This window comes from Ranitomeya variabilis, chromosome 2, assembly GCF_051348905.1.
Source record: "Ranitomeya variabilis isolate aRanVar5 chromosome 2, aRanVar5.hap1, whole genome shotgun sequence".
Lineage (NCBI taxonomy): Eukaryota > Metazoa > Chordata > Amphibia > Anura > Dendrobatidae > Ranitomeya > Ranitomeya variabilis.
The window spans coordinates 168085981-168110998 of NC_135233.1; the positions used below are offsets into that span (position 1 = coordinate 168085981).

General features: G+C 44.1%; 1 protein-coding gene across 1 annotated transcript in view; it reads right to left on the reverse strand.

The window, feature by feature from the left end:
* The window catches only part of FNDC1 (fibronectin type III domain containing 1), a 344034-nt gene that overhangs the window by 14378 nt on the left and 304638 nt on the right, over nt 1–25018 (reverse strand). The window contains exons 16-18 of the mRNA XM_077283151.1: nt 6272–6351; nt 2329–2358; nt 1956–2117 (exon numbers count right to left, since the gene is read on the reverse strand). Of these exons, the coding sequence (XP_077139266.1) occupies nt 1956–2117; nt 2329–2358; nt 6272–6351 (272 nt within the window). The remainder of the gene's footprint in view (nt 1–1955; nt 2118–2328; nt 2359–6271; nt 6352–25018) is intronic.

The following is a 25018-nucleotide window of genomic DNA, read 5'->3' on the forward strand; positions in this document are numbered from 1 at the left end:
TGCGTGCAAGTGTGATACATTTATATTGGATTCTGTAGCGAATGATCAACCAGTGCAAAGACTGGCACATGATAGCGGCATCATTGTAGTGGCTGGACAGAACTATGATCCTGGCTGCTGCATTCAGCTTGTAGTAAAAGGGTTTACTTAGCAGAGATTATGCCAAGAGCAATGCTTAAAACAAGATTCCAAATATTGTGTTGGCTTTTGCTAACGTGACATACTATAAGTGACTGGTGTTTATTTCTCCCTTCTCAAGCAAGGACCATACATTTTCCAAAGTTATGGTTTGAGCAGAAATCCACTTTAAATCGTTACAATAACTACAGCTGTAATATTTTTGTAGTTTTCTATATTTTATCCTATACATTCCATATTCCATTGGTATTCTTATTTTCTTAGTACTCAAGTGTTCCTAATTTAGTGTGACGCAAATTTTTATTATAAATTCTCACAAATAATTGACAAAACTCCTATTAATTTTAACCCCTTTCTTCAGCTGACCGGATAGTGCATCAGCTGGTAGTATCCCCCGCTTTGAGGTGGGCTCTGGCAATGAGCCCACCTCAAAGCCACGAAATGTCAGCTGTTATAAACAGCTGACATGTGGCTGCAATGGGCGCGAGCAGAATTAACTAGTTAAATGCCTCTGTCAAACTCTGACAGTGGCATTTAACAAGCGTCGCTGGCTGCGCGGCCGGAAGTGCTCACACCGCTGACCCCCGTCACATGATCAGGGGTCATTGGTACATTGCCATAACAACCTGAGGTTTCCTTGAGACCTCTATGGTTGTTGATGGCTGATTGCTATGAGCGCCACCTTGTGGTCAGCGCTCATAGCAATGCTGCATTTCTGCTACATAGAGGTGATCTGTGCTTCACCTCTATGTAGCAGAGGCGATCGTGTAGTGCATGCTTCTAGCCTCCCTATTGAAGCATGCCAAAAAAAAATGTGTTTAAAAATATAAAAAAATTAAAAAAATATAAGTTCAAATCACCCCCTTTCAACCCAATCAAAATAAAACAATTTAAAAAATATCAAACCTAAACATATTTGGTATCTCCGCATTCAGAATCGCCCGATCTATCAATAAAAAAAAGATTAACCTGATCGCTAAACGGCATAGCGATAAAAAAAATCAAAATGACAAAATTACGTTTTTTTGGTCGCTGCGACATTGCATTAAAATGCAATAACGGGTGATCAAAAAAACATGTCTGCACAAAAGTGGTATAATTCAAAACGTCAGCTCGGCATGCAAAAAATAAGCCCTCACCCAACCCCAGATCACGAAAAATGGAGACGGGTATCAGAAAATTGCACAATTTTTTTTTTTTTTAGCAAATTGCGCAATTTTTTTCACTACTTAGATAAAAAAGAACCTAGACATGTTTGGTGTCTATGAACTCGTAATGACCTGGATAATCATATTGGCAGGTCAGTTTTAGCATTTATTGAACCTATCAAAAAGCCAAACAAAAAACAAGAGTGGGATTGCACTTTTTTTTGCAATTTCATCGCACTTGGAATTTTTTTCCCATTTTCTGTTATATGACATGGGAAAACCAATGGTATTGTTCAAAAGTACAACTCGTCCCGCAAAAAATAAGCCCCCACATGGCCGTATTGACGGAAAACTAAAAAAGTTATGGCTCTGGAAAGAAGGGGAGAGAAAAACAAAAAAAAGAAAAAAGCTCCGGGGGTTAAGGGGCTAAAAAAAGGACACTACCTATACCTTCCAGTTCTCAGCATTGATGGTGGTCCCATTGGCAAAAAAATCAATAATCATAGGAATCACTAACTTGAGAAAACCCTATAGCTTTTTTTGCATAATATTATTCAAAAGATTCTGTTAAGTCCAATCTTCTTTTCCACCCCGCTCATAAAAGTGTGTTCATCATGTTCTATTCATGGAGTCTTACTAAAGCTTGTCTCTTCACAATAAAGCACTTACCTCTTAGATTTTCGCTCAGGTAAATTTTATACCTTAAAGAATTACAAAGGATAACTCCTACAAATTTCCGGTACCATGTTCGTTTGACATACTGTTTTCCATGACAACCAGAATAACTTGAATCATGTTTGAATGCAAAAGGAATCCAAATGGGTTCACCACCTTAAAAGAGAATGAAAAGGGGGTATAATTACAATATGGAGATTTTGATAAATGGCGGCAGAATATTATCACATGTTGCCCTCAGGCTCAGTATATACAGTGTAGTACATACAAAACTATGAACACAACAGCTCTGTAGAGTCTTTCAACTAATATATTTCATCTATTACATTTAATTTAAAAAGTATGTAAAAGAAAGTAAATCATTTACCTGGTGGCCTTACGATAAGCAATGGGTTGTCTGTAGGGAAGAAAATAGAAAGCATAAATATCAGTATAATAGGAACAGAAAATCACCTGCACAAATGAAACTTATAGAGATTGTTTGGTGATAGGTCATTTTGGGTAGGTGATAACTTGATTGGAGGGTCCATTGTGACTCACACTGATCGATAGAATGGGACCTTTTATCCCTGTTAAAATCGAGCAGCACATGTTCGACCACTGCTCATTTAATTCCTTACAGGGCTGCCAAGCAATCAGATATCAGACTTACCACTCTGTTTTGTAACGGGGATAAAAGTTCTTGTTGTTGATAAAAATTCCAAATTCTGCTGATTAGTACAGGTCCTGGTGGTAGAACACACGCTAATCAGCAAGTTATCACCTATCCAATTGATTTGTTTTCACTGAATAACCCCTTTAAGAAGGTTCTTTGAAGAGAATTTAAGGACATACAGGTGCTTCTCACAAAATTAGAATATCATCAAAAAGCTAATTTATTTCAGTTCTTCAGTACAAAAAATGAAACTCATTATATATAGTCATTATAAACAGAGTGATCGATTTCAAATGTTTATTTCTGTTTATGTTGAGGATTATGGCTTACAGCCAATGAAAACCCAAAAGTCATTGTCGCAGTAAATTAGAATAAGTAACAAAAAACACCTGCAAAGGCTTCCTGTTTTTCAAAAGGTCCCTAATTCTGTTTCAGTCAGCTCCACAATTATGGGGAAGACTGCAGACTTGACAGATGTCCAGAAGGCAGTCATTGACACACTCCGCAAGGAGGGTAAGCCACAAAAGGTCATTGCTAAAGAAGCTGGCTGTTCACAGAGTGCTGTATCCAAGCATATTAATGGAAAGTTGAATGGAAGGAAAAAATGCGTTAGAAAAAGGTGCACAAGCAACCAGGTTAACCGCAGTCTTGAAAGGATTGTTAAGAAAAGGCCATTCAAAAATTTGGTGGACATTCTCAAGGAGTGGACTGCTGCTGGAGTCATTGCTTCAAGAGCCACCACACACAGACGTATCCAGGACATGGGCTACAAGTGCTCTATTCCTTGTGTCAAGCCACTCATGACCAATAGACAATGCCAGTAGCATCTCACCTGGGCCAAGGACAAAAAGAACTGGACTGTTGCTCAGTGGTCCAGTGTTGTTTTCAGATTAAAGCAAATTTTGCATTTCATTTGGAAATCAAGGTCCCAGGGTCTAGAGGAAGAGTGGAGAGGCACACAATTCAAGCTGCTTGAGGTCTAGTTTGAAGTTTCCACAATAAATGATGGTTTGGAGAGCCATGTCATCTTCTGGTGTAGGTTCACTGTATTTTATCAAGACCAAAGTCAGCGCAGCCGTCTACCAGGAAATGTTAGAGCACTTCATGCTTCTTTCTGCCGACAAGCTTTCTGGAGATGGAAATTTCATTCTCCAGCAGAAGGTTCTTTGAAGAGAATTTAAGGACATATAGGTGCTTCTCACAAAATTAGAATATCATCAAAAGGATAATTTATTTCAGTTGTTCAATACAAAAAGTGAAACATATATTAAATAGAATCATTACAAACAGAGTGATCTATTTCAAGTGTTTATTTCTCTATATGTTGAGACTATGGCTTACAGTCAATGAAAACCCAAAAGTCATTATCTCAGTAAATTACAATACTTTATAACATCAGCTTGAAAAATTCTTGAAAAATTCTCCATGGGGTTAAGGTAAGGTGAGTTTGCTGGCCAATCAACAGTGATACTGTTGCTTTTAAACCAGGAATTGGTACCTTTGGCAGTGTGGACAGGTGCCAAGTCCTGCTGCAGAATGAAATTTCCATCTCCAAAAAGGTTGTCGGCAGAGGGAAGCATGAAGTGCTCTAAAAATTACTGGTAGACGGCTGTGCTGACTTTGGTCTTGATAAACCACAGTAGACCTACACCAGAACATGACATGGCTCCCCAAACCATCACTGATTGTGGAAACTTCACACTAGACCTCAAGCAACTTGGATTGTGTGCCTCTCGACTCTTCCTCCAGACCCTGGGACCTTGATTTCCAAATTAAATGTAAAATTTGCTTTAATCTGAAAACAACACTGGACCACTGAGCAACTGTCCAGTTCTTTTTGTCCTTGGCCCAGGTGAGATGCTTCTGGCATTGTCTATTGGTCGTGAGTGGCTTGACACAAGGAATGCGATACTTGTAGTCCATGTCCTAGATATGTCTGTGTGTAGTGGCTCTTGTCCTTGTGAATGTCCACCAAATGTTTGAATGGTCTTTTCTTATCAATCCTTTCAAGGCTGTGGTTATCCCGGTTGCTTGTGCACCTTTTTCTAGCACACTTTTATCTTCCACTCAACTTTCCATTAATATGCTTGGATACAGAAGAACAGGCAGGTTCTTTAGCAATTACCATTTGTGGCTTATCCTCCTTGTGGAGTGTGTCAATGACTGCCTTCTGGTCATCTGTCAAGTCAGCAGTCTTCACCATGATTGTGGAGCCTACTGAAACAGACTAACAGACCTTTTTTAAACACTTAGGAAGCTTTTGCAAGTGATTTTTGTTAATTATTCTTACTTACTGAGATAATGACTTTTGGGTTTTCATTGACTGTAAGCCATAATCATCAACATTAACAGAAATAAACACTTGAAATAGATCACTCTGTTTGTATTGACTCCATATAATAGATGAGTTTTGCTTTTCGTATTGAAGAACTGAAATAAATTAAATTTTTGATGATATTCTAATTCTGTTAAAAATAGGGTTATTTAATTTTATTAAAAATAGGGTTATGAAACTTCATGAAAGTAAAAATGTTGGTTTATTTTTTTAGAAAACATGAAACATTGCTATATGGCATAAACACTGGGCGATGTATCAATTTCTATAAGTACTTAAAGGGAATCTGTCATCAGGTTTTATCTACCCCATTTGAGAGTATCACGATGGGCAGAAACCTTGATTCGAGTGATATATTACTTACTTTACTGGTTAAAGGAGTTTTGATAAAATCACTGTTTTATCATCTACAATTCTACCAGTTCTCTGAATGTTGAGCTGTGTTTAGTCCCGCCCACACCACTGATTGACAGCTTAAGGTGTACACTGTACATATGTAAACATTTACCAATCAGCGCTAGAAATGGAGATGGACTACATGGCAGCAGGTTTACAATTCCTCTAGTGATAATCTTGTATTGAGATAAAACAGTGATTTTTTTCAAAACCACAGCAAGCAGCCCAGTAAGTGATATATTGCTGGAATCAGTGCCTCTACACTTACATTTTAAGATAGATTAGGTAACAAAACCTTGGTGACAGATTCCCTTTAACGGAAACCTGTCATGTTGAAAATAGTATTAGATCTGTAAGCAGGATGATACAGAGCAGGAGTAGCGGATTAGGTTGATATATAGTTTTGAGGGAAAAGTTTAATCAAAACTTGCACTTTTGTCATTAAATTCCCAAGCACTTGTATGCATATGAGTCCAGTGGGCAGTCCTATCCAATGACTGATGGTTTTCCCTGTATGACTATGATTGCAGAGGTACTGTAGCTGTCAATCACTAAATAAGACTGCCCGGGGAATCCATGTACATACTGTATGAATATCAGGGTTGTCAATAAATAAAATACAAACTATACTGAACCTTCAAAAAACCCACATCTAATCCAGCTCAGCTTCTCCTTCTCTATACCATGCTGTCCACTGATCATACTGCATGTACAACGAGACTTGTTTCCTGAAAGTGAATGAATCTACCCCTTGGATTGAATATAAACTTTCAAAACCAGAAGAATCAAAAACTGGTGTACAGCACCATTTTCCCCCCTATCATTACTAATTGAATTGATTGTCTCAGGTAATTTAAAGTAAATATATATACCGGTATATACAGTATTTCTTTTTTAAGATGAGGACATTAGTTATTAGCATACCTGATTCTGTAACAAATGACACAGAAGGGCTCATGGGTCCCAAGCCATGTGGATTCCTTGCCTGGATTTTGAAGTAATATCTTGAAATAAAGAATTTAGTTTTATAAACTTTTTTAAAGGATATTATGAAAAGTAATTTACTTAAATGAAACTCAATAAACTTGTGATTTGACAAAAAAAAAAAAGAAAAAGTATTTTGAAATATGGATAGAACATGAATCCGAAAGATATTTATATTAATAAGAAATGCATAGGAATAGTGATACCCAAACCAACGGGTTTATGCAAGGTGCAGTAAATTACTTCATATTTAGTACAGTATTCCAGCCTACAAGATACACTATAATTGTTAGATTTTTGTGAGTCACACTGGAACCCCCACTGAATGCCAGAGAGGGGGATATGGCTATCATTGTTACCTTCATAGACAATATATAAAGCAGAAGTGCACATGCATGATAATAATTAGCTGCTCCATTTATTAGCTTTAAACTGTATTTGTCAGCTATTTCCACAGACACAGTGGAGCCACAGTCCAGTCAAGTTTGCCCCATTCAACATAAAACAATAAAACAATAAATACATAAATAAATACACATATATGGTATGGCTGCATTGAGAAACACCCGATCTAACAAAACTAGTGATGGGTGAGTGTGCTCGTTACTCGAGATTTCCGAGCATGCTCTGGTGATCTCCGAGTATTTTGGGGTGGCTCGGAGATTATGTTTGTGTCTCTGCAGCTGCATGATTTGCGGCTGCTAGACAACCTGAACACATGCAGGGATTGCCTGCTTGTTAATGAATCCCCGTCATGCGACGGATGCGTTGTGTTTTGGCGGACCGTTGGCACAAAAAAAGTTACATGTAACTTTTTTTGTGTGTCGTGTCCACCATTTCCGACCGCGCATGCCTGGCCGGAACTCCGCCTCCTCCTCCCCGGACATTACAATGGGGCAGCGGATGCGTTGAAAAACTGCATCCGCTGCCCCCGTTGTGCTTTTTCACAGTATGCATTGGTACGTCGGCCTGACGCACTGCGACGGGCCCGTACCGACGCTAGTGTGAAAGTAGCCTAAGGCCAAACAGGAGACTGCTAAGGGTAAATGTAAAGCAAGCATCCTATCAATCCATTGTTCTATCAGCTGAGGCTCATTGTGTGGATGGAGATAGCAGACCCAAGGGAACTGTCACCACAGGGGGTCTCACCTCAGCCCCAAGTGATGGAATATGCTTTGCTCTGTGAGCTAAAGAAAAATGTTTAAGGAAGAGGGAAAAAAAGACACATGGGTTGAATCAGGCAGTTGTTGGAGTGACTGGGAAGAAAGGCTCCAAGCTGAAATGCATATGGATGATCTATGGAGTTTTGGAGATTGATTGTTGGCTGGAGGGGTATCCATGAGCTATGGTCATGATATCCATCGTCTGGAGGAACATAGGCTGTGACTACATACTATACTGGCTGGAAATACCAAAACCTGTGGACCAACCAAGAGTTGGGAGACAGTGGGTATCACCTGGTATGGGGCCAGTGGAACTACTGATCTCAGATTGAGAACTTGTGGACTGAGGACATTGTATGTTGGCCATCTACCTGGATTTGTTGCACAACCATGGATGTATGGAATAAAAATTGTTGCATCGTTAACCTGCCTAGGTGATTTTTATAACCCACAACCTCTTCACAGTGTAGTTTCCAAAATAAGGTCAGTTGTGGGGGGGGTTCTCCTGTTTGGGCACCTTATGGGTCCAGCAAATGTAACATGTCAACCGCAATCTATTTCAGCCAAATTTGTGTTCCAAAATTCAACTATTGCTCCTGCTGTTTGTCCAAACAGAACTTTTTGACTACATGTGGGGTATTGCCGCTCTTGTAAGACAATGGGTAACAAGCTTTGGGGTTCCATTTTTGGTGTTACCTCTTGCAAAAGTGAGAAATTTGGAGCTAAATCAAGATTTTAGAGGTAAAATTTATTTATTTTTTCATTCCATTTTGCATTAATTCCAGTGTAGCAAATGAAGCGATAAAAAATATTCTCGACAACAGTTTTAAAGTATTTGAGGGGCGTGTTTTTTAAAATGTTATCCCTTTTGGGGAGTTTTCAATATATAGGCCCCTCAAAGTCTACTCTCCCAGTGGGTCATGGTCCGGCAAACTATAACAGTAAAATCTGCACTAAATGATGGCATTCCTTTCCTTCTGAGTTTTGCACTGTGCCTCAAAAGTAGTGCCCGATAACATGTAGGGTATTGGTGTACTCAGGAGAAATTGCACAACAGAGAGGTCCATGTTTTGCTATTAGCCTTTATAAAAATTAAAAATTTGTGGCAAACAAACAACATTTTAGAGGGAAATAATATGTAATTATTCTTTCTTCACCATCCAATGGTATAAATTTCTATGAGGCACATGTGGTGACAACATGCTCACTGCACCCCTAGGTTAATTTTTGAGAGGTGTAGTTTGTAAAATGACATCACTTATAGGAGCTTTCTGCTGTTCTGACACCTCAGAGGTTCTGCCAATGTTACATGGCACCCTCAAACCTTTCTGGCAAAGACTGAACTCCAATAAGGTGCTTCATTCCTTCTGAGCTTTGCACTGTGCCTCAAAAGTAGTTTTTGACCACACTGTAGCGGTGTACTCGCATGGTCCATTTTGCTTCGTTACCCTTGTGAAAATGAAAAATTTGGTGCAAAACCAACATTTTTGAGAGAAAAATTTATTTTTTCAATTTCACAGTTCAACGTTATAAACTTCTTTGAAGCACCTGGGGACAAGGGGCTCACCACAGATCTAGGTACATTCCTTGAGGGGTCTAGCTTCCAAATGGGATGCATTTGTGAAAATGGGATCACTTGTGGTGGGTGCACTGTTTAGGCACATCAAGGGCTCTCCACATGTCACATTGTGTCCATTAATAATTCCAGCAAATTTTGCATTCAAATGGCGCTTCTTCCTTTCTGAGCCCAGACAGGCTCCAAACTGTAGTTTTCCCTCACATATGGGGTATCGGCATACTCAGGAGAAATTGCACAACCAATTTTGGGGTCCATTTTCTAATGTTACTCTTGTGAAAATTTCTTGTGGAAATCTAACACAGTAACACAATGGTGGAACACACAAGCGCAAGCATAATTAGTCACATGTCATTGGAGTTGAAAAAAAAACAGTCTAGAAATCAATTAGATAGTTACATTAAATACACCAAAAAACCGTTTGGTTCGGTTCGTCGAACAGGGAGATGTTCGCCGAACTGTTCGACGAACACCGTCGAACCCCATTGAAACCAATGGCAGGCAAACACAAACACATGCAAACACATGAAAAACACATAGAAAACACCTTAAAAGGTGTCCAAAAGCTGACAAACTGCTCAGAAGACACAACAAACACAAGTCATGTGAAAAGAAAAGAGGTGGAGGAGTAAAAGAAGGAGGAGACACAGATATAGGCATGTCATGCCCTTCTAAAGTTAAGAAAGGCTGGAGTAAAAATCTAAACTCACTCTACCAACACCCAGACGTCTTGACAAAAAAAAAAAAAAAAAAGAAATATCTTTAGGTAGAATGGCTGCGGGTCCATTCAGAACACTTTCCTTAGAAGACGTAGTGGTACCCCCATTGGGGGTTGTGCCAAAAAATGAACCCAATACATTCAGACTAATCCACCATTTGTCATATCCAAGGGGCAGGTCAGTAAACGACAACATCGACGTGGAACCAAGTACAGTACTATGTACTGTACCTCCTTTGACGAGACAATCAGGTGGTCAAGAAGTTGGGAAGGGGCACCCTAATTATTATTATTTTTTTATTATTATTATTATTATTTATTTATATAGCACCATTGATTCCATGGTGCTGTACATGAGAAGGGGTTACATACAGATTACAGATATCACTTACAGTAGACAGACTAACAATGACAGACTGATAAAGGGGGGCGAGGACCCTGCCCTTGCGGGCTTACATTCTACAGGATTATGGGGAAGGAGACAGTAGGTTGGGGGTTGGGGGAGCTCCGGTGTTGGTGAGGCGGTAGCTTCGGTAGTGATGAGGAGGCAGCGAGGTCCGTGCAGGCTGTAGGCTTTCCTGAAGAGATGAGTTTTCAGGTTCCGTCTGAAGGATCCGACTGTGGTTGATAGTCGGACGTGTTGGGGCAGAGAGTTCCAGAGGATGGGGAATATTCGGGAGAAGTCTTGGAGGCGATTGGATGAGGAGCGAATAAGTGTGGAAGAGAGAAGGAGGTCTTGGGAGGACCGGAGATTACGTGAGGGAAGATATTGGGAGATTAGTTCAGAGATATATGGAGGAGACAGGTTATGGATGGCTTTGTAGGTCAGTATTAGGAATTTGAACTGGATACGCTGAGGGAATGAGAGCCAGTGAAGAGATTTTCAGAGGGGGGAAGCGGAGGAGTAGTGAGGAGAGAGATGGATTAGTCGGGCAGCAGAGTTAAGGATGGACTGGAGAGGTGCAAGGGTGTTAGCAGGGAGGCCACAGAAAAGGATGTTGCAGTAATGGTCAAAACATACATTGAGGGGGCGTTCCGGTTACTACCTGTGCCTCCGAATAGTGTCCTCCCATTGGGCTGCTTCTGTGAAGGAGCATACTACATAGATCGCTGTTTGCCCATGGGGTGCTCTATATCCTGCTCACTATTTGAGGCGTTTAGTTGCTTCCTCGAATGTGTCGTCATGGACATTTGTAAGGCGGCACATATTATCCATTACCTCGACGACTTCTTATGCCTGGGCCCAAAAGATTCACCACAGTGTGAAAACACACGGTAGTCCACCTGTGAGAAGGAGAGAGCTGGAGGGAGAGTGGACACCCCAGAGCCGAGGGGTTAGATTGAGAAAGAAAGAAGGCGGTGTAGCTTGCTTCATGGGTGGTGTACTCTGCTGAGTAGCAGAAATTGCTACTAGGCCCAAAAGGATTTCCTTGGCCAAATGCCATTAAAAAATAGTAGTTAGGTAAACAGGCGGTGTAGCTTGCTTCATGGGTGGGGTACGCTGCTGAGTTGCACTAAATTCTACTAGGTCCAAAAGGATTTCCTGGGCTAGATGCCGTTACAAAATATTAGTTAGGTAAACAGGCGGTGTAGCTTGCTTCATGGGTGGGGTATGCTGCTGAGTTGCACCAAATTCTACTAGGCCCAAAAGGATTTCCTGGGCTAGATGCCGTTACAAAATAGTAGTTAGGTAAACAGGCGGTGTAGCTTGCTTCATGGGTGAAGTACGCTGCTGAGTAGCACCAAATTCTACTAGGCTCCAAAGGATTTCCTGGGCCAGATGCTGTTAAAAATAGTACTTAGGTAAACAGGCGGTGTAGTGTTGTGAACTGTGTTTCTGGGCTCCCTCTGGTGGTCACTAACGGTACTGTGTTAGGCATGTCTTGTTGCAGGCCTGGGCTCCAGCTGGGTCATTAAGCAGCGGGTGTTCCCTATTTAGGTCTCCTCTGGACTCAGTCTCTTGCCTGGCATCGTTGTTTCCAGTCCTATAAGGTCTCCTCCTGATTCCTTTCCGTCTGTCTCATGCAAGAAAAGCTAAGTCCTTTTTGAATACTTTGGATCATTTGCATTTTTCAGTGTTTTTGTCCAGCTTGCTTAATATGTGCTTTTCTGCTTGCTGGAAGCTCTAGGGTGCTGATATTCTCCCCCCGCACCGTGAATCGGTGTGGGGGTTCTTGAAATATTCAGCGTGGATGTTTTTGCAGGGTTTTCTGCTGACCGCATAGTTCACTATCTATTTTCTGCCTATCTAGACTAGTGGGCCTCACTTTGCTGAATCTAGTTCATCTCTACGTTTGTGTTTTCCTCTTGCCTCACCGTTATTATTTGTTGGGGGCTTTCTATATCTTTGGGGTTCAATTTCTCTGGAGGCAAGTGAGGTCTTATTTTTCCCTCTAGGGGTAGTCAGTTCTCCGGCTGGCTCGAGACATCTAGAATCAACGTAGGCACGTTCACCGGCTACTTCTAGTTGTTGTGTTAGGATCAGGTATGCGGTTAGCCCAGTTTCCACCTCCCTAGAGCAGTTCCTATGTTCTTTGTTGACCTTGCCGGAATACCAGAGATCCTCTACCACTGGGATCATAACAGAATGCCAGGCCAAAAGAAAATGTTTATTGCATCGCAGAAGCGGGATTAAAAAGAAGTTCTGAGTTTTTTTTGTTTTTTTTTTGTGTTGCTGCAGTTTGCCTAGCTTCTTCCATCCCCTTTTACTCTGAGTGGCTGGAGCTCTGCTGCAGATATGAATGTCCAGACTCTGACTTCTAGTGTGGATCAGCTTGCTGCTAGGGTGCAAAGCATTCAGGATTTTGTTATCCATAGCCCTATGTCTGAACCAAAAATACCTATTCCTGAGCCGTTTTTTGGAGATAGATCTAAGTTCCTGAATTTTAGGAATAATTGCAAATTGTTTCTGTCTCTGAAACCTCGTTCCTCTGGTGATTCCGCTCAGCAAGTTAAGATAGTTATCTCCTTCTTGCGCGGCGACCCTCAAGATTGGGCCTTCTCTCTGGCGCCAGGAGATCCTGCATTGGTGAATGTTGATGCATTTTTTCTGGCACTTGGTTTGCTTTATGAGGAGTCTAATCTTGAAAGTCAGGCTGAAAAGATGTTGCTGGCTATCTCTCAAGGTCAGGACGAAGCTGAGGTGTATTGTCAAAAATTTCGGAAATGGTCCGTGCTTACTCAATGGAATGAGTGTGCCCTGGCCGCAAATTTCAGAAATGGTCTTTCTGAAGCCATTAAGAATGTGATGGTGGGGTTTCCTATCCCTACAGGTCTGAATGATTCAATGGCTCTGGCCATTCAAATTGATCGACGTTTGCGGGAGCGCAAATCTGTTAATCCTTTGGCGGTGCTGTCTGAACGGTCACCTGATTCTATGCAATGTGACAGAATTCTGACCAGAGCCGAGTGGCAAAATCATAGACGTCAAAATGGGTTGTGTTTTTACTGTGGTGATTCAACACATGTTATCTCAGCATGCTCTAAACGCTTAAAAAAAATTGTTTTTAATCCTGTCGCCATTAGTACCTTTCAGCCTAAGTTTATTTTGTCTGTGACTTTAATTTGTTCATTATCTTCTTCCTCAGCTATGGCTTTCGTAGATTCTGGTGCTGCTCTGAGTCTGATGGATTTATCGTTTGCCAGGCGCTGTGGTTTTGTCCTGGAGCCTTTGGAAAATCCTATTCCTCTTAGAGGAATTGATGCTACGCCATTGGCAGAGAATAAACCTCAGTATTGGACGCAAGTGACCATGTGCATGACTCCTGTACATCAGGAGGTGATTCGTTTCCTGGTACTGCATAAAATGCATGATGTTGTTGTTTTGGGTCTGCCATGGTTACAGGCCTATAATCCAGTTTTAGATTGGAAAGCTATGACTGTGTCAAGTTGGGGTTGTCAGGGGATTCATGGCGATTCTCCATTGGTGTCTATTGCTTCTTCTACTCCTTCTGAGATCCCTGAGTTTTTGTCAGACTATCAGGATGTTTTTGATGAGCCCAGGTCCAGTGCCCTTCCTCCTCATAGGGACTGTGATTGTGCTATAGATTTGATTCCTGGTAGTAAATTTCCTAAGGGACGACTCTTTAATTTATCTGTGCCAGAGCATGCCGCGATGCGGAGTTATATAAAGGAGTCTTTGGAGAAGGGACATATTCGCCCATCCTCTTCTCCTCTTGGTGCAGGATTCTTTTTTGTGGGCAAGAAAGACGGGTCTTTGAGACCTTGTATAGATTATCGTCTTCTGAATAAGATCACTGTGAAATTTCAGTATCCTTTGCCATTGTTGTCTGATTTGTTTGCTCGGATTAAGGGTGCCAAGTGGTTCACCAAGATAGATCTTCGCGGTGCGTATAACCTTGTGCGCATAAGGCAGGGAGATGAATGGAAAACAGCATTTAATACGCCCAAGGGTCATTTTGAGTACCTGGTGATGCCTTTTGGACTCTCTAATGCTCCTTCTGTGTTTCAGTCCTTCATGCATGACATCTTCCGGAAATATCTGGATAAATTTATGATTATTTATCTGGATGATATTTTGGTTTTTTCTGATGATTGGGAGTCCCATGTGAACCAGGTCAGGATGGTGTTTCAGGTTCTGCGTGAGAATGCTTTATTTGTGAAGGGCTCAATATGTATCTTTGGGGTACAGAAGGTTTCTTTTTTGGGTTTTATTTTTTCCCCTTCTACTGTGGAGATGGACCCAGTCAAGGTCCGTGCCATTCATGACTGGACTCAGCCCACGTCTGTTAAGAGCCTGCAGAAGTTCTTGGGCTTTGCTAATTTTTACCGTCGTTTTATCGCTAATTTTTCTAGCGTGGTTAAACCTTTGACGGATATGACCAAGAAGGGTTCTGATGTTGCTAATTGGTCTCCTGCGGCCGTGGAGGCCTTTCGGGAGCTGAAGCGTCGGTTTACTTCAGCGCCAGTCTTGTGCCAGCCGGATGTCTCTCTTCCCTTGCAGGTTGAAGTTGATGCTTCTGAGATTGGTGCAGGGGCCGTTTTGTCGCAAAAAAGTTCTGATGGCTCCGTGATGAAGCCCTGCGCCTTCTTTTCAAGAAAATTTTCGCCTGCTGAGCGGAACTATGATGTTGGTAATCGGGAGTTGTTGGCTATGAAGTGGGCATTTGAGGAGTGGCGACATTGGCTTGAGGGAGCTAAACATCGTGTGGTGGTCTTGACTGATCATAAAAATCTGATTTATCTCGAGTCTGCCAAGCGCCTGAATCCTAGACAGGCTCGTTGGTCGTTGTTTTTCTCCCGTTTTGACTTTGTGGTCTCGTACCTGCCTGGTTCGAAGAACGTGAAGGCTGATGCACTTTCTAGGAGTTTTGTGCCTGACTCTCCTGGAGTCTCGGAGCCGGTTGGTATTCTCAGAGAGGGAGTGATTTTGTCTGCCATTTCCCCAGATTTGCGACGAGTGCTGCAGAAATTTCAGGCTGATAGGCCTGATCGTTGCCCACCGGAGAGACTGTTTGTCCCTGACAGATGGACCAGCAGAGTTATTTCTGAGGTTCATTCTTCGGTGTTGGCGGGGCATCCTGGGATTTTCGGTACCAGAGATTTGGTGGCTAGGTCCTTTTGGTGGCCTTCCTTGTCGCGGGATGTGCGTTCTTTTGTGCAGTCCTATGGGATTTGCGCTCGGGCTAAGCCTTGCTGTTCTCATGCCAGCGGGTTGCTTTTGCCCTTGCCTATCCCGAAGAGGCCTTGGACGCACATTTCCATGGATTTCATTTCAGATCTTCCGGTATCTCGGAAGATGTCTGTCATCTGGGTGGTGTGCGATCGTTTTTCTAAAATGGTCCATTTGGTGCCCTTGCCTAAGTTGCCTTCCTCCTCTGATTTGGTTCCTTTGTTCTTTCAGAATGTGGTTCGTTTGCACGGCATCCCTGAGAATATTGTGTCTGACAGAGGATCCCAGTTTGTGTCCAGATTCTGGCGATCCTTTTGTGCTAAGATGGGTATTGATTTGTCTTTTTCGTCGGCTTTTCATCCTCAGACTAATGGCCAGACCGAGCGAACTAATCAGACGCTGGAGACTTATTTAAGATGTTTTGTTTCTGCTGATCAGGACGACTGGGTTACCTTTTTGCCACTGGCCGAGTTTGCCCTTAATAATCGGGCTAGTTCTGCCACTTTGGTTTCACCCTTTTTCTGCAACTCTGGTTTTCATCCTCGTTTCTCCTCGGGCCAGATTGAACCTTCTGACTGTCCTGGGGTTGATTCTGTGGTGGATAGGTTGCAGTGGATTTGGAACCATGTGGTGGACAATTTGAAATTGTCACAGGAGAAGGCCCAGCGTTTTGCCAATCGCCGCCGCGGTGTGGGTCCCCGACTTCGTGTTGGGGATTTGGTTTGGTTGTCTTCTCGGCATGTTCCTTTGAAGGTCTCCTCTCCTAAGTTCAAGCCTCGCTTTATCGGTCCTTATAAAATTTTGGAAATCCTTAACCCGGTGTCTTTTCGCTTGGACCTTCCAGCGTCATTTGCTATTCATAATGTGTTCCATAGGTCCTTGTTGCGGCGGTACGTGGTGCCTATGGTTCCTGCTGTTGAGCCTCCTGCCCCGGTTTTGGTTGAGGGCGAGTTGGAGTACGTGGTGGAGAAGATTTTGGATTCTCGTATCTCTAGACGGAGACTTCAGTATTTAGTTAAGTGGAAAGGCTATGGTCAGGAGGATAATTCCTGGGTTGTCGCCTCTGATGTTCATGCGACTGATTTGGTTCGTGCCTTTCACGCTGCTCATCCTGATCGCCCTGGGGGTCTTGGTGAGGGTTCGGTGAACCCTCCTCAAGGGGGGTACTGTTGTGAACTGTGTTTCTGGGCTCCCTCTGGTGGTCACTAACGGTACTGTGTTAGGCATGTCTTGTTGCAGGCCTGGGCTCCAGCTGGGTCATTAAGCAGCGGGTGTTCCCTATGTAGGTCTCCTCTGGACTCAGTCTCTTGCCTGGCATCGTTGTATCCAGTCCTATAAGGTCTCCTCCTGATTCCTTTCCGTCTGTCTCATGCAAGAAAAGCTAAGCCCGTTTTGAATACTTTGGATCATTTGCATTTTTCAGTGTTTTTGTCCAGCTTGCTTAATATGTGATTTTCTGCTCGCTGGAAGCTCTAGGGTGCTGATATTCTCCCCCCGCACCGTCAGTCGGTGTGGGGGTTCTTGAAATATTCAGCATGGATGTTTTTGCAGGGTTTTCTGCTGACCGCATAGTTCACTATCTATTTTCTGCCTATCTAGACTAGTGGGCCTCACTTTGCTGAATCTAGTTCATCTCTACGTTTGTGTTTTCCTCTTGCCTCACCGTTATTATTTGTTGGGGGCTTTCTATATCTTTGGGGTTCAATTTCTCTGGAGGCAAGTGAGGTCTTATTTTTCCCTCTAGGGGTAGTCAGTTCTCCGGCTGGCTCGAGACGTCTAGAATCAACGTAGGCACGTTCACCGGCTACTTCTAGTTGTTGTGTTAAGATCAGGTATGCGGTTAGCCCAGTTTCCACCTCCCTAGAGCAGTTCCTATGTTTTTTGTTGACCTTGCCGGAATACCAGAGATCCTCTACCACTGGGATCATAACAGTGTAGCTTGCTTCATGGGTGGGGTACGCTGCTGAGTTGCACCAAATTCTACTAGGCCCCAAAGGATTTCCTGGGCCAGATGCTGTTAAAAACAGTACTTAGGTAAACAGGCGGTGTAGCTTGCTTCATGGGTGGGGTACGCTGCTGAGTTGCACCAAATTCTACTAGGCCCAAAAGGATTTCCTGGGCTAGATGCCGTTACAAAATAGTAGTTAGGTAAACAGGCGGTGTAGCTTGCTTCATGGGTGAAGTACGCTGCTGAGTAGCACCAAATTCTACTAGGCCCCAAAGGAGTTTCTGGGCCAGATGCTGTTAAAAATAGTACTTAAGTAAACAGGCGGTGTAGCTTGCTTCATGGGTGGGGTACGCTGCTGAGTTGCACCAAATTCTACTAGGCCCCAAAGGATTTCCTGGGCCAGATGCTGTTAAAAATAGTACTTAGGTAAACAGGCGGTGTAGCTTGCTTCATGGGTGGGGTACGCTGCTGAGTTGCACCAAATTCTACTAGTCCCCAAAGGATTTCCTGGGCCAGATGCTGTTAAAAATAGTACTTAGGTAAACAGGCGGTGTAGCTTGCTTCATGGGTGGAATACGCTGCTGAGTTGCACCAAATTCTACTAGGCCCAAAAGGATTTCCTGGGCTAGATGCCGTTACAAAATAGTAGTTAGGTAAACAGGCGGTGTAGCTTGCTTCATGGGTGGGGTACGCTGCTGAGTTGCACCAAATTCTACTAGGCTCAAAAGGATTTCCTGGGCTAGATGCCATTACAAAATAGTAGTTAGGTAAACAGGCGGTGTAGCTTGCTTCATGGGTGAAGTACGCTGCTGAGTTGCACCAAATTCTACTAGGCCCCAAAGGATTTCCTGGGCCAGATGCTGTTAAAAATAGTACTTAGGTAAACAGGCGGTGTAGCTTGCTTCATCGGTGGGGTACGCTGCTGAGTTGCACCAAATTCTACTAGGCCCAAAAGGATTTCCTGGGCTAGATGCCGTTACAAAATAGTAGTTAGGTAAACAGGTGGTGTAGCTAGCTTCATGGGTGAAGTACGCTGCTGAGTAGCACCAAATTCTACTAGGCCCCAAAGGATTTCCTGGGCCAAATGCTGTTAAAAATAGTACTTAGGTAAACAGGCGGTGGGTGGCTGGGCTACTCTGCTGACTAGCAGACACTGAAGCTTTGGAGCAGACCTCTGAATCCCAGGCCATAGTATGAGTAAACAACTCTGCAGACGACCCCACCCACCTGGAATTGACGATGGCAACGTCATGTAAAACTCAGCAAGGAGACTAAATCAAAGAGTCTCCATTTTTTCCAAAAATTCGGCCGCAGACACCACTTAAGTGGCATCAATTTTGCCAGAGTTTTTTAAAACGGTTGGTGAGGTGATTTTCAAAAATCATCAAGCTTTTAGTCTCCCCAAGATGACACAGGGGTAGAAAAGTCCTTGCGGATCCAGGATTTGTTCATCTTGATGAACGTTAGTCTGTCTACATTGTCACTGGACAGCCGCGTGCGCTTATCTGTCAGCACACCACCAGCCGCGCTGAACACATGTTCAGAGAGAACGCTGGCTGCGGGGCACGACAAGATCTCCAAGGCATGAGTGGTGAGCTCAGGCCATTTTTCAAGATTGGAAGCCCAAAATGAGCAAGGGTCCAGTTCCACAGTCATGGCATCGATGTTAACTTGGAGATACTCTTGAACCATCCTCTCTAGGCGTTGGCTGTGCGTCAGACTTCTTGTCTCCTGCGGCCTTGCAAAGGATGGTCTAAAAAAATCTTGAAACGATTGGAAAAAATTGCTGTTACCACCAGATACGATGTTACTGTTACGGATTGAGTGATGACTCGATAGTCCCACGGTTGGCAAGTTAGAACTTAGAGATTCACTACGTGCACCACTGGTGTTTTGTGGAAAAGCAGATGTTAGATTCTGTAACAGTCTCTGCTGATACTCCTGCATGCGTGAATCCCTTTCTATGGCAGGAATTATTTCGCCAAATTTGCTTTTGTACCGGGGATCTAAGAGTGTGGCAACCCAGTAGTCGGCATTACTTCGGATTTTGACAATCCGAGAGTCATGTGGCAGGTAGTGCAGCAAGAAGGCACTCATGTGTCTTGCACATCCAGGAGGACCAAGTCCTTGTTGTCTTGGTGGTGGTGAGGTGAGAATCAGGCTTCCATCGTCTGCCCTCTCCCCCCAACCTCGCACAACAGAAATTTGATCAAAGTCTCCCTCATCTGATGAGTCTTCCATGCCCAGGGCCAGTTCGTCCTCCACTTCTTCCTCGCCTCCTGCACCTTCTTCAACAGTTTGGCTGCTACCATGCGCCCTCGGTAATCCCTCTCCCCCAGCCTCCAATGCCAGCCGCCTTGGTGCTGCCAACCTTCTTGACCTTGGAGATATGATCCCTTCCGCATACTACTCCTCCTGTTCCTCCTCCTCCTCCTCTTGTTCCACCACCTGACTCCGAACACTGTGTAAGGTGTGCTCCAGCATGTAAATCACCAGAATGTTCATGCTGATAATGGCATCGTCAGCACTAAACATCTTTGTTGCTATTTCAAAACTGTGCAGAAGGGTGCATAGGTCCCTGATCTGAGACCACTCCTGCAGCGTGATTTGCCCCACCTCCTGATCTCGTTGGCCCAGGCTATACGTCATAACGTATTGCACCAGGGCTCGTCGGTGCTGCCACAGTCGCTGCAACATGTGCAGAGTTGAATTCCACCATGTGGGCACATCGCATTTCAGCTAGTGAACTGGCAGGCCCAAAGACTTCTGTAGAGATGCCAGTCGTCGAGCTGCGGGATGCGAACGGCGGAAGTGAGCACACAGTGACCATGCCCTCTGCAGAAGCCCATCTAGTCCGGGATAGTGGGATAAAAATTGCTGGACAACCAGGTTCAAAACGTGAGCCATACAAGGCACGTGTGTGACATTGCCCCAGCGAAGGGCCGCACCCAGGTTTGAGCATTGTCGCACACGGCCTTCCCTGGCTGCAGGTTGAGTGGAGACAACCATTGATGGAACTCGGTCTCCAGAGCTGACCACAACTCCTCAGCTGTGTTACTCTCATTTCCCAGACATTTCAATGTAAACACTGCCTGATGCCGTTGAGCCCTGGTGACAGCATAGTGAGGAGGTGTGCAGGATTCCTTCTGCGCAGTTACAACGTGGGTGGCATTACCAGACAGGCTTTGGGTGCAGGTGGAGGACCGAGAGGAGGTTGAGGAGGCAGAAGCAGTGGAGGAACTTCTAGATACAGAGTATCGACGAGCAACTTGTGGGGACGGCAAGACTTGGACAGCAGCCCCTTCTCCTGATGTCGCCGTAGTTACCCAGTGCCCAATCACCGACATGTAACGCCCCTGTCCATGTCTGCTCATCCAAGTGTCTGTAGTGAAATGCACCCTGTCACACACAGAGTTTCTCAAGGAAACGGTGATGTTGTGTGCGACATGCTGGTGTAGCGCAGGCACAGCTTTCTTTGAGAAGTAGTGGCGACTGGGCATCTGGTACTGGGGCACTGCGATGGACATAAGGTCTCGAAAATCCTCTGTGTCCACCAGGCGGAAAGGCAGCATTTCTGTAGCCAACAGCTTGCAGATGGAGAAATTCAACCTCTTAGCTTTGTCATGGCTAGGAGGAAATGGTCTTTTACTTGTCCACATCTGAGGGACTGAGGGCTGGCTGCCGTGCTTAGATGGAGTTGAGTAGGGTGTCTGTTGTGAATTTGCTTTTTGCTCCCTCTAGTGGTTACTAGTTTTTTGACTCTGGTTTTTCTGTCATTCCTTTTATCCGCACCTGGGTCGTTAGTTAGGGGTGTTGCTATATAAGCTCCCTGGACCTTCAGTTCAATGCCTGGCAACGTAGTTATCAGAGCTAGTCTGCTGTGCTCTTGTCTACTGATCCTGGTTCCAGTTATATCAGCTAAGTCTGCCTTTTGCTTTTTGCTATTTGTTTTGGTTTTGTATTTTTGTCCAGCTTGTTCCTAATCTATATCCTGACCTTTGCTGGAAGCTCTAGGGGGCTGGTGTTCTCCCCCCGGACCGTTAGACGGTTCGGGGGTTCTTGAATTTCCAGTGTGGATTTTGATAGGGTTTTTGTTGACCATATAAGTTACCTTTCTTTATTCTGCTATCAGTAAGCGGGCCTCTCTGTGCTAAACCTGGTTCATTTCTGTGTTTGTTATTTCCTCTTACCTCACCGTCATTATTTGTGGGGGGCTTCTATCCAGCTTTGGGGTCCCCTTCTCTGGAGGCAAGAAAGGTCTTTGTTTTCCTCTACTAGGGGTAGCTAGATTCTCCGGCTGGCGCGTGTCATCTAGAATCAACGTAGGAATGATCCCCGGCTACTTCTAGTGTTGGCGTTAGGAGTAGATATATGGTCAACCCAGTTACCACTGCCCTATGAGCTGGATTTTTGTATTCTGCAGACTTCCACGTTCCTCTGAGACCCTCGCCATTGGGGTCATAACAGTTTGCCAGGCCAGTATTAAATGTTTAATGCATTGCAGAAGAGGGATTATAAGAAAGAAGATTCTGAGTTTTTTTTTTCTCCTTCCCCTTTACCTCAGAGTGGCTATGCTTGCTGCAGACATGAATGTCCAGACCTTGATTACAAGTGTGGACCAGCTGGCTACTCGTGTGCAGGGCATACAAGACTATGTTATCAGAAATCCTAGGTCAGAACCTAAAATACCGATTCCTGAACTGTTTTCCGGAGACAGGTTTAAGTTTAGGAATTTCGTGAATAATTGTAAATTGTTTTTGTCCCTGAGACCCTGTTCATCAGGAGATTCTGCTCAGCAAGTAAAAATTGTTATTTCGTTCTTACGGGGCGACCCTCAGGATTGGGCTTTTTCGCTGGCGCCAGGAGATCCGGCATTGGCTGATCTTGATGCGTTTTTTCTGGCGCTCGGTTTACTTTATGAGGAACCCAATCTTGAGATTCAGGCAGAAAAGGCCTTGCTGTCTATGTCTCAGGGGCAGGACGAGGCTGAAGTGTATTGCCAAAAATTTCGGAAATGGTCCGTGCTGACACATTGGAACGAGTGTGCACTGGCCGCTAATTTAAGAAATGGCCTTTCTGAAGCCATTAAGAATGTTATGGTGGGTTTTCCCATTCCCACAGGTCTGAATGATACTATGGCACTGGCTATTCAAATTGACCGGCGGTTGCGGGAGCGCAAAACCGCAAATTCCCTCATGGTGTTGTCTGAACAGACACCTGATTTAATGCAATGTGATAGAATCCTGACTAGAAATGAGCGGAAAATTCATAGACGCCGGAATGGCTTGTGCTACTACTGTGGTGATTCTACACATGTTATCTCAGCATGCTCTAAACGTATAGCTAAGGTTGTTAGTCCTGTCACCGTTGGTAATTTGCAACCTAAATTTATTCTGTCTGTAACTTTGATTTGCTCACTGTCATCTTATCCTGTCATGGCGTTTGTAGATTCAGGTGCTGCCCTGAGTCTCATGGATCTCTCATTTGCTAAGCGCTGTGGATTTACTCTTGAACCATTAGAAAATCCTATTCCTCTTAGGGGTATTGATGCTACACCATTGGCAGCAAATAAACCGCAGTATTGGACTCAGGTTACCATGTGCATGACTCCTGAACACCGCGAGGTGATACGTTTCCTGGTTTTACATAAAATGCATGATTTGGTCGTTTTAGGGCTGCCATGGTTACAGACCCATAATCCAGTCCTGGACTGGAAGGCTATGTCAGTCTCAAGTTGGGGCTGTCGTGGTATTCATGAGGATTCCCTGCCTGTGTCTATTGCTTCTTCTACGCCTTCGGAAGTTCCGGAGTATTTGTCTGATTATCAGGATGTCTTCAGTGAGTCTGAGTCCAGTGCACTGCCTCCTCATAGGGACTGTGACTGTGCTATAGATTTGATCCCAGGCAGTAAATTTCCTAAGGGAAGACTGTTTAATCTGTCGGTACCTGAACATACCGCTATGCGTTCATATATCAAGGAGTCTCTGGAAAAAGGACATATTCATCCGTCTTCTTCCCCTCTTGGTGCGGGATTCTTTTTTGTGGCAAAAAAGGACGGATCTTTGAGACCTTGTATTGATTATCGGCTTTTAAATAAGATCACTGTCAAATTTCAGTATCCTTTACCGCTGTTGTCTGACTTGTTTGCCCGGATTAAGGGTGCCAAGTGGTTCACCAAGATAGACCTTCGTGGTGCGTACAACCTTGTGCGCATTAAGCAAGGTGATGAATGGAAAACCGCATTCAATACGCCCGAAGGTCATTTTGAGTACTTGGTGATGCCTTTTGGGCTCTCCAATGCGCCTTCAGTTTTTCAGTCCTTTATGCATGACATTTTCCGGAAGTATCTGGATAAATTTTTGATTGTTTATCTGGATGATATTTTGGTTTTTTCTGATAATTGGGATTCGCATGTGGAGCAGGTCAGGTTGGTCTTTAAAATTTTGCGTGAAAATTCTTTGTTTGTCAAGGGCTCAAAGTGTCTCTTTGGTGTACAGAAGGTTCCCTTTTTGGGGTTCATTTTTTCCCCTTCTGCTGTGGAGATGGACCCAGTCAAGGTCCGAGCTATTCTTGATTGGACTCAGCCCTCGTCAGTTAAGAGTCTTCAGAAGTTCTTGGGCTTCGCTAACTTCTACCGTCGTTTTATCGCTAATTTTTCTAGCATTGTGAAACCTTTGACGGATATGACCAAGAAGGGCTCCGATGTAGCTAACTGGGCTCCTGCTGCCGTGGAGGCTTTCCAGGAGTTGAAACGCCGGTTTACTTCGGCGCCTGTTTTGTGCCAGCCTGACGTCTCACTTCCCTTTCAGGTTGAGGTGGATGCTTCGGAGATTGGGGCAGGGGCCGTTTTGTCGCAGAGAGGCCCTGGTTGCTCTGTTATGAAGCCTTGTGCCTTTTTCTCTAGGAAATTTTCGCCTGCCGAGCGAAATTATGATGTGGGCAATCGGGAGTTGTTGGCCATGAAATGGGCATTTGAGGAGTGGCGTCATTGGCTCGAGGGTGCTAAGCATCGTGTGGTGGTCTTGACTGATCACAAAAATCTGATGTATCTCGAGTCTGCTAAACGCCTTAATCCGAGACAGGCCCGCTGGTCATTGTTTTTCTCCCGCTTTGATTTTGTTGTCTCGTATTTACCAGGTTCAAAGAATGTGAAGGCCGATGCTCTTTCTAGGAGCTTTGTGCCTGATGCTCCTGGAGTCGCTGATCCTGTTGGTATTCTTAAAGATGGAGTTATCTTGTCAGCTATTTCTCCGGATCTGCGACGTGTGTTGCAGAGATTTCAGGCTGATAGGCCTGAGTCTTGTCCACCTGACAGACTGTTTGTCCCGGATAAGTGGACCAGCAGAGTCATTTCCGAGGTTCATTCCTCGGTGTTGGCAGGTCACCCGGGAATTTTTGGCACTAGAGATCTGGTGGCCAGGTCCTTTTGGTGGCCTTCCTTGTCAAGGGATGTGCGGTCATTTGTGCAGTCCTGTGGGACTTGTGCTCGAGCTAAGCCTTGCTGTTCTCGTGCCAGCGGTTTGCTCTTGCCCTTGCCTGTCCCGAAGAGACCTTGGACACATATCTCCATGGATTTCATTTCTGATCTTCCGCTATCTCAGGGCATGTCCGTTATCTGGGTGATATGTGATCGCTTCTCCAAGATGGTCC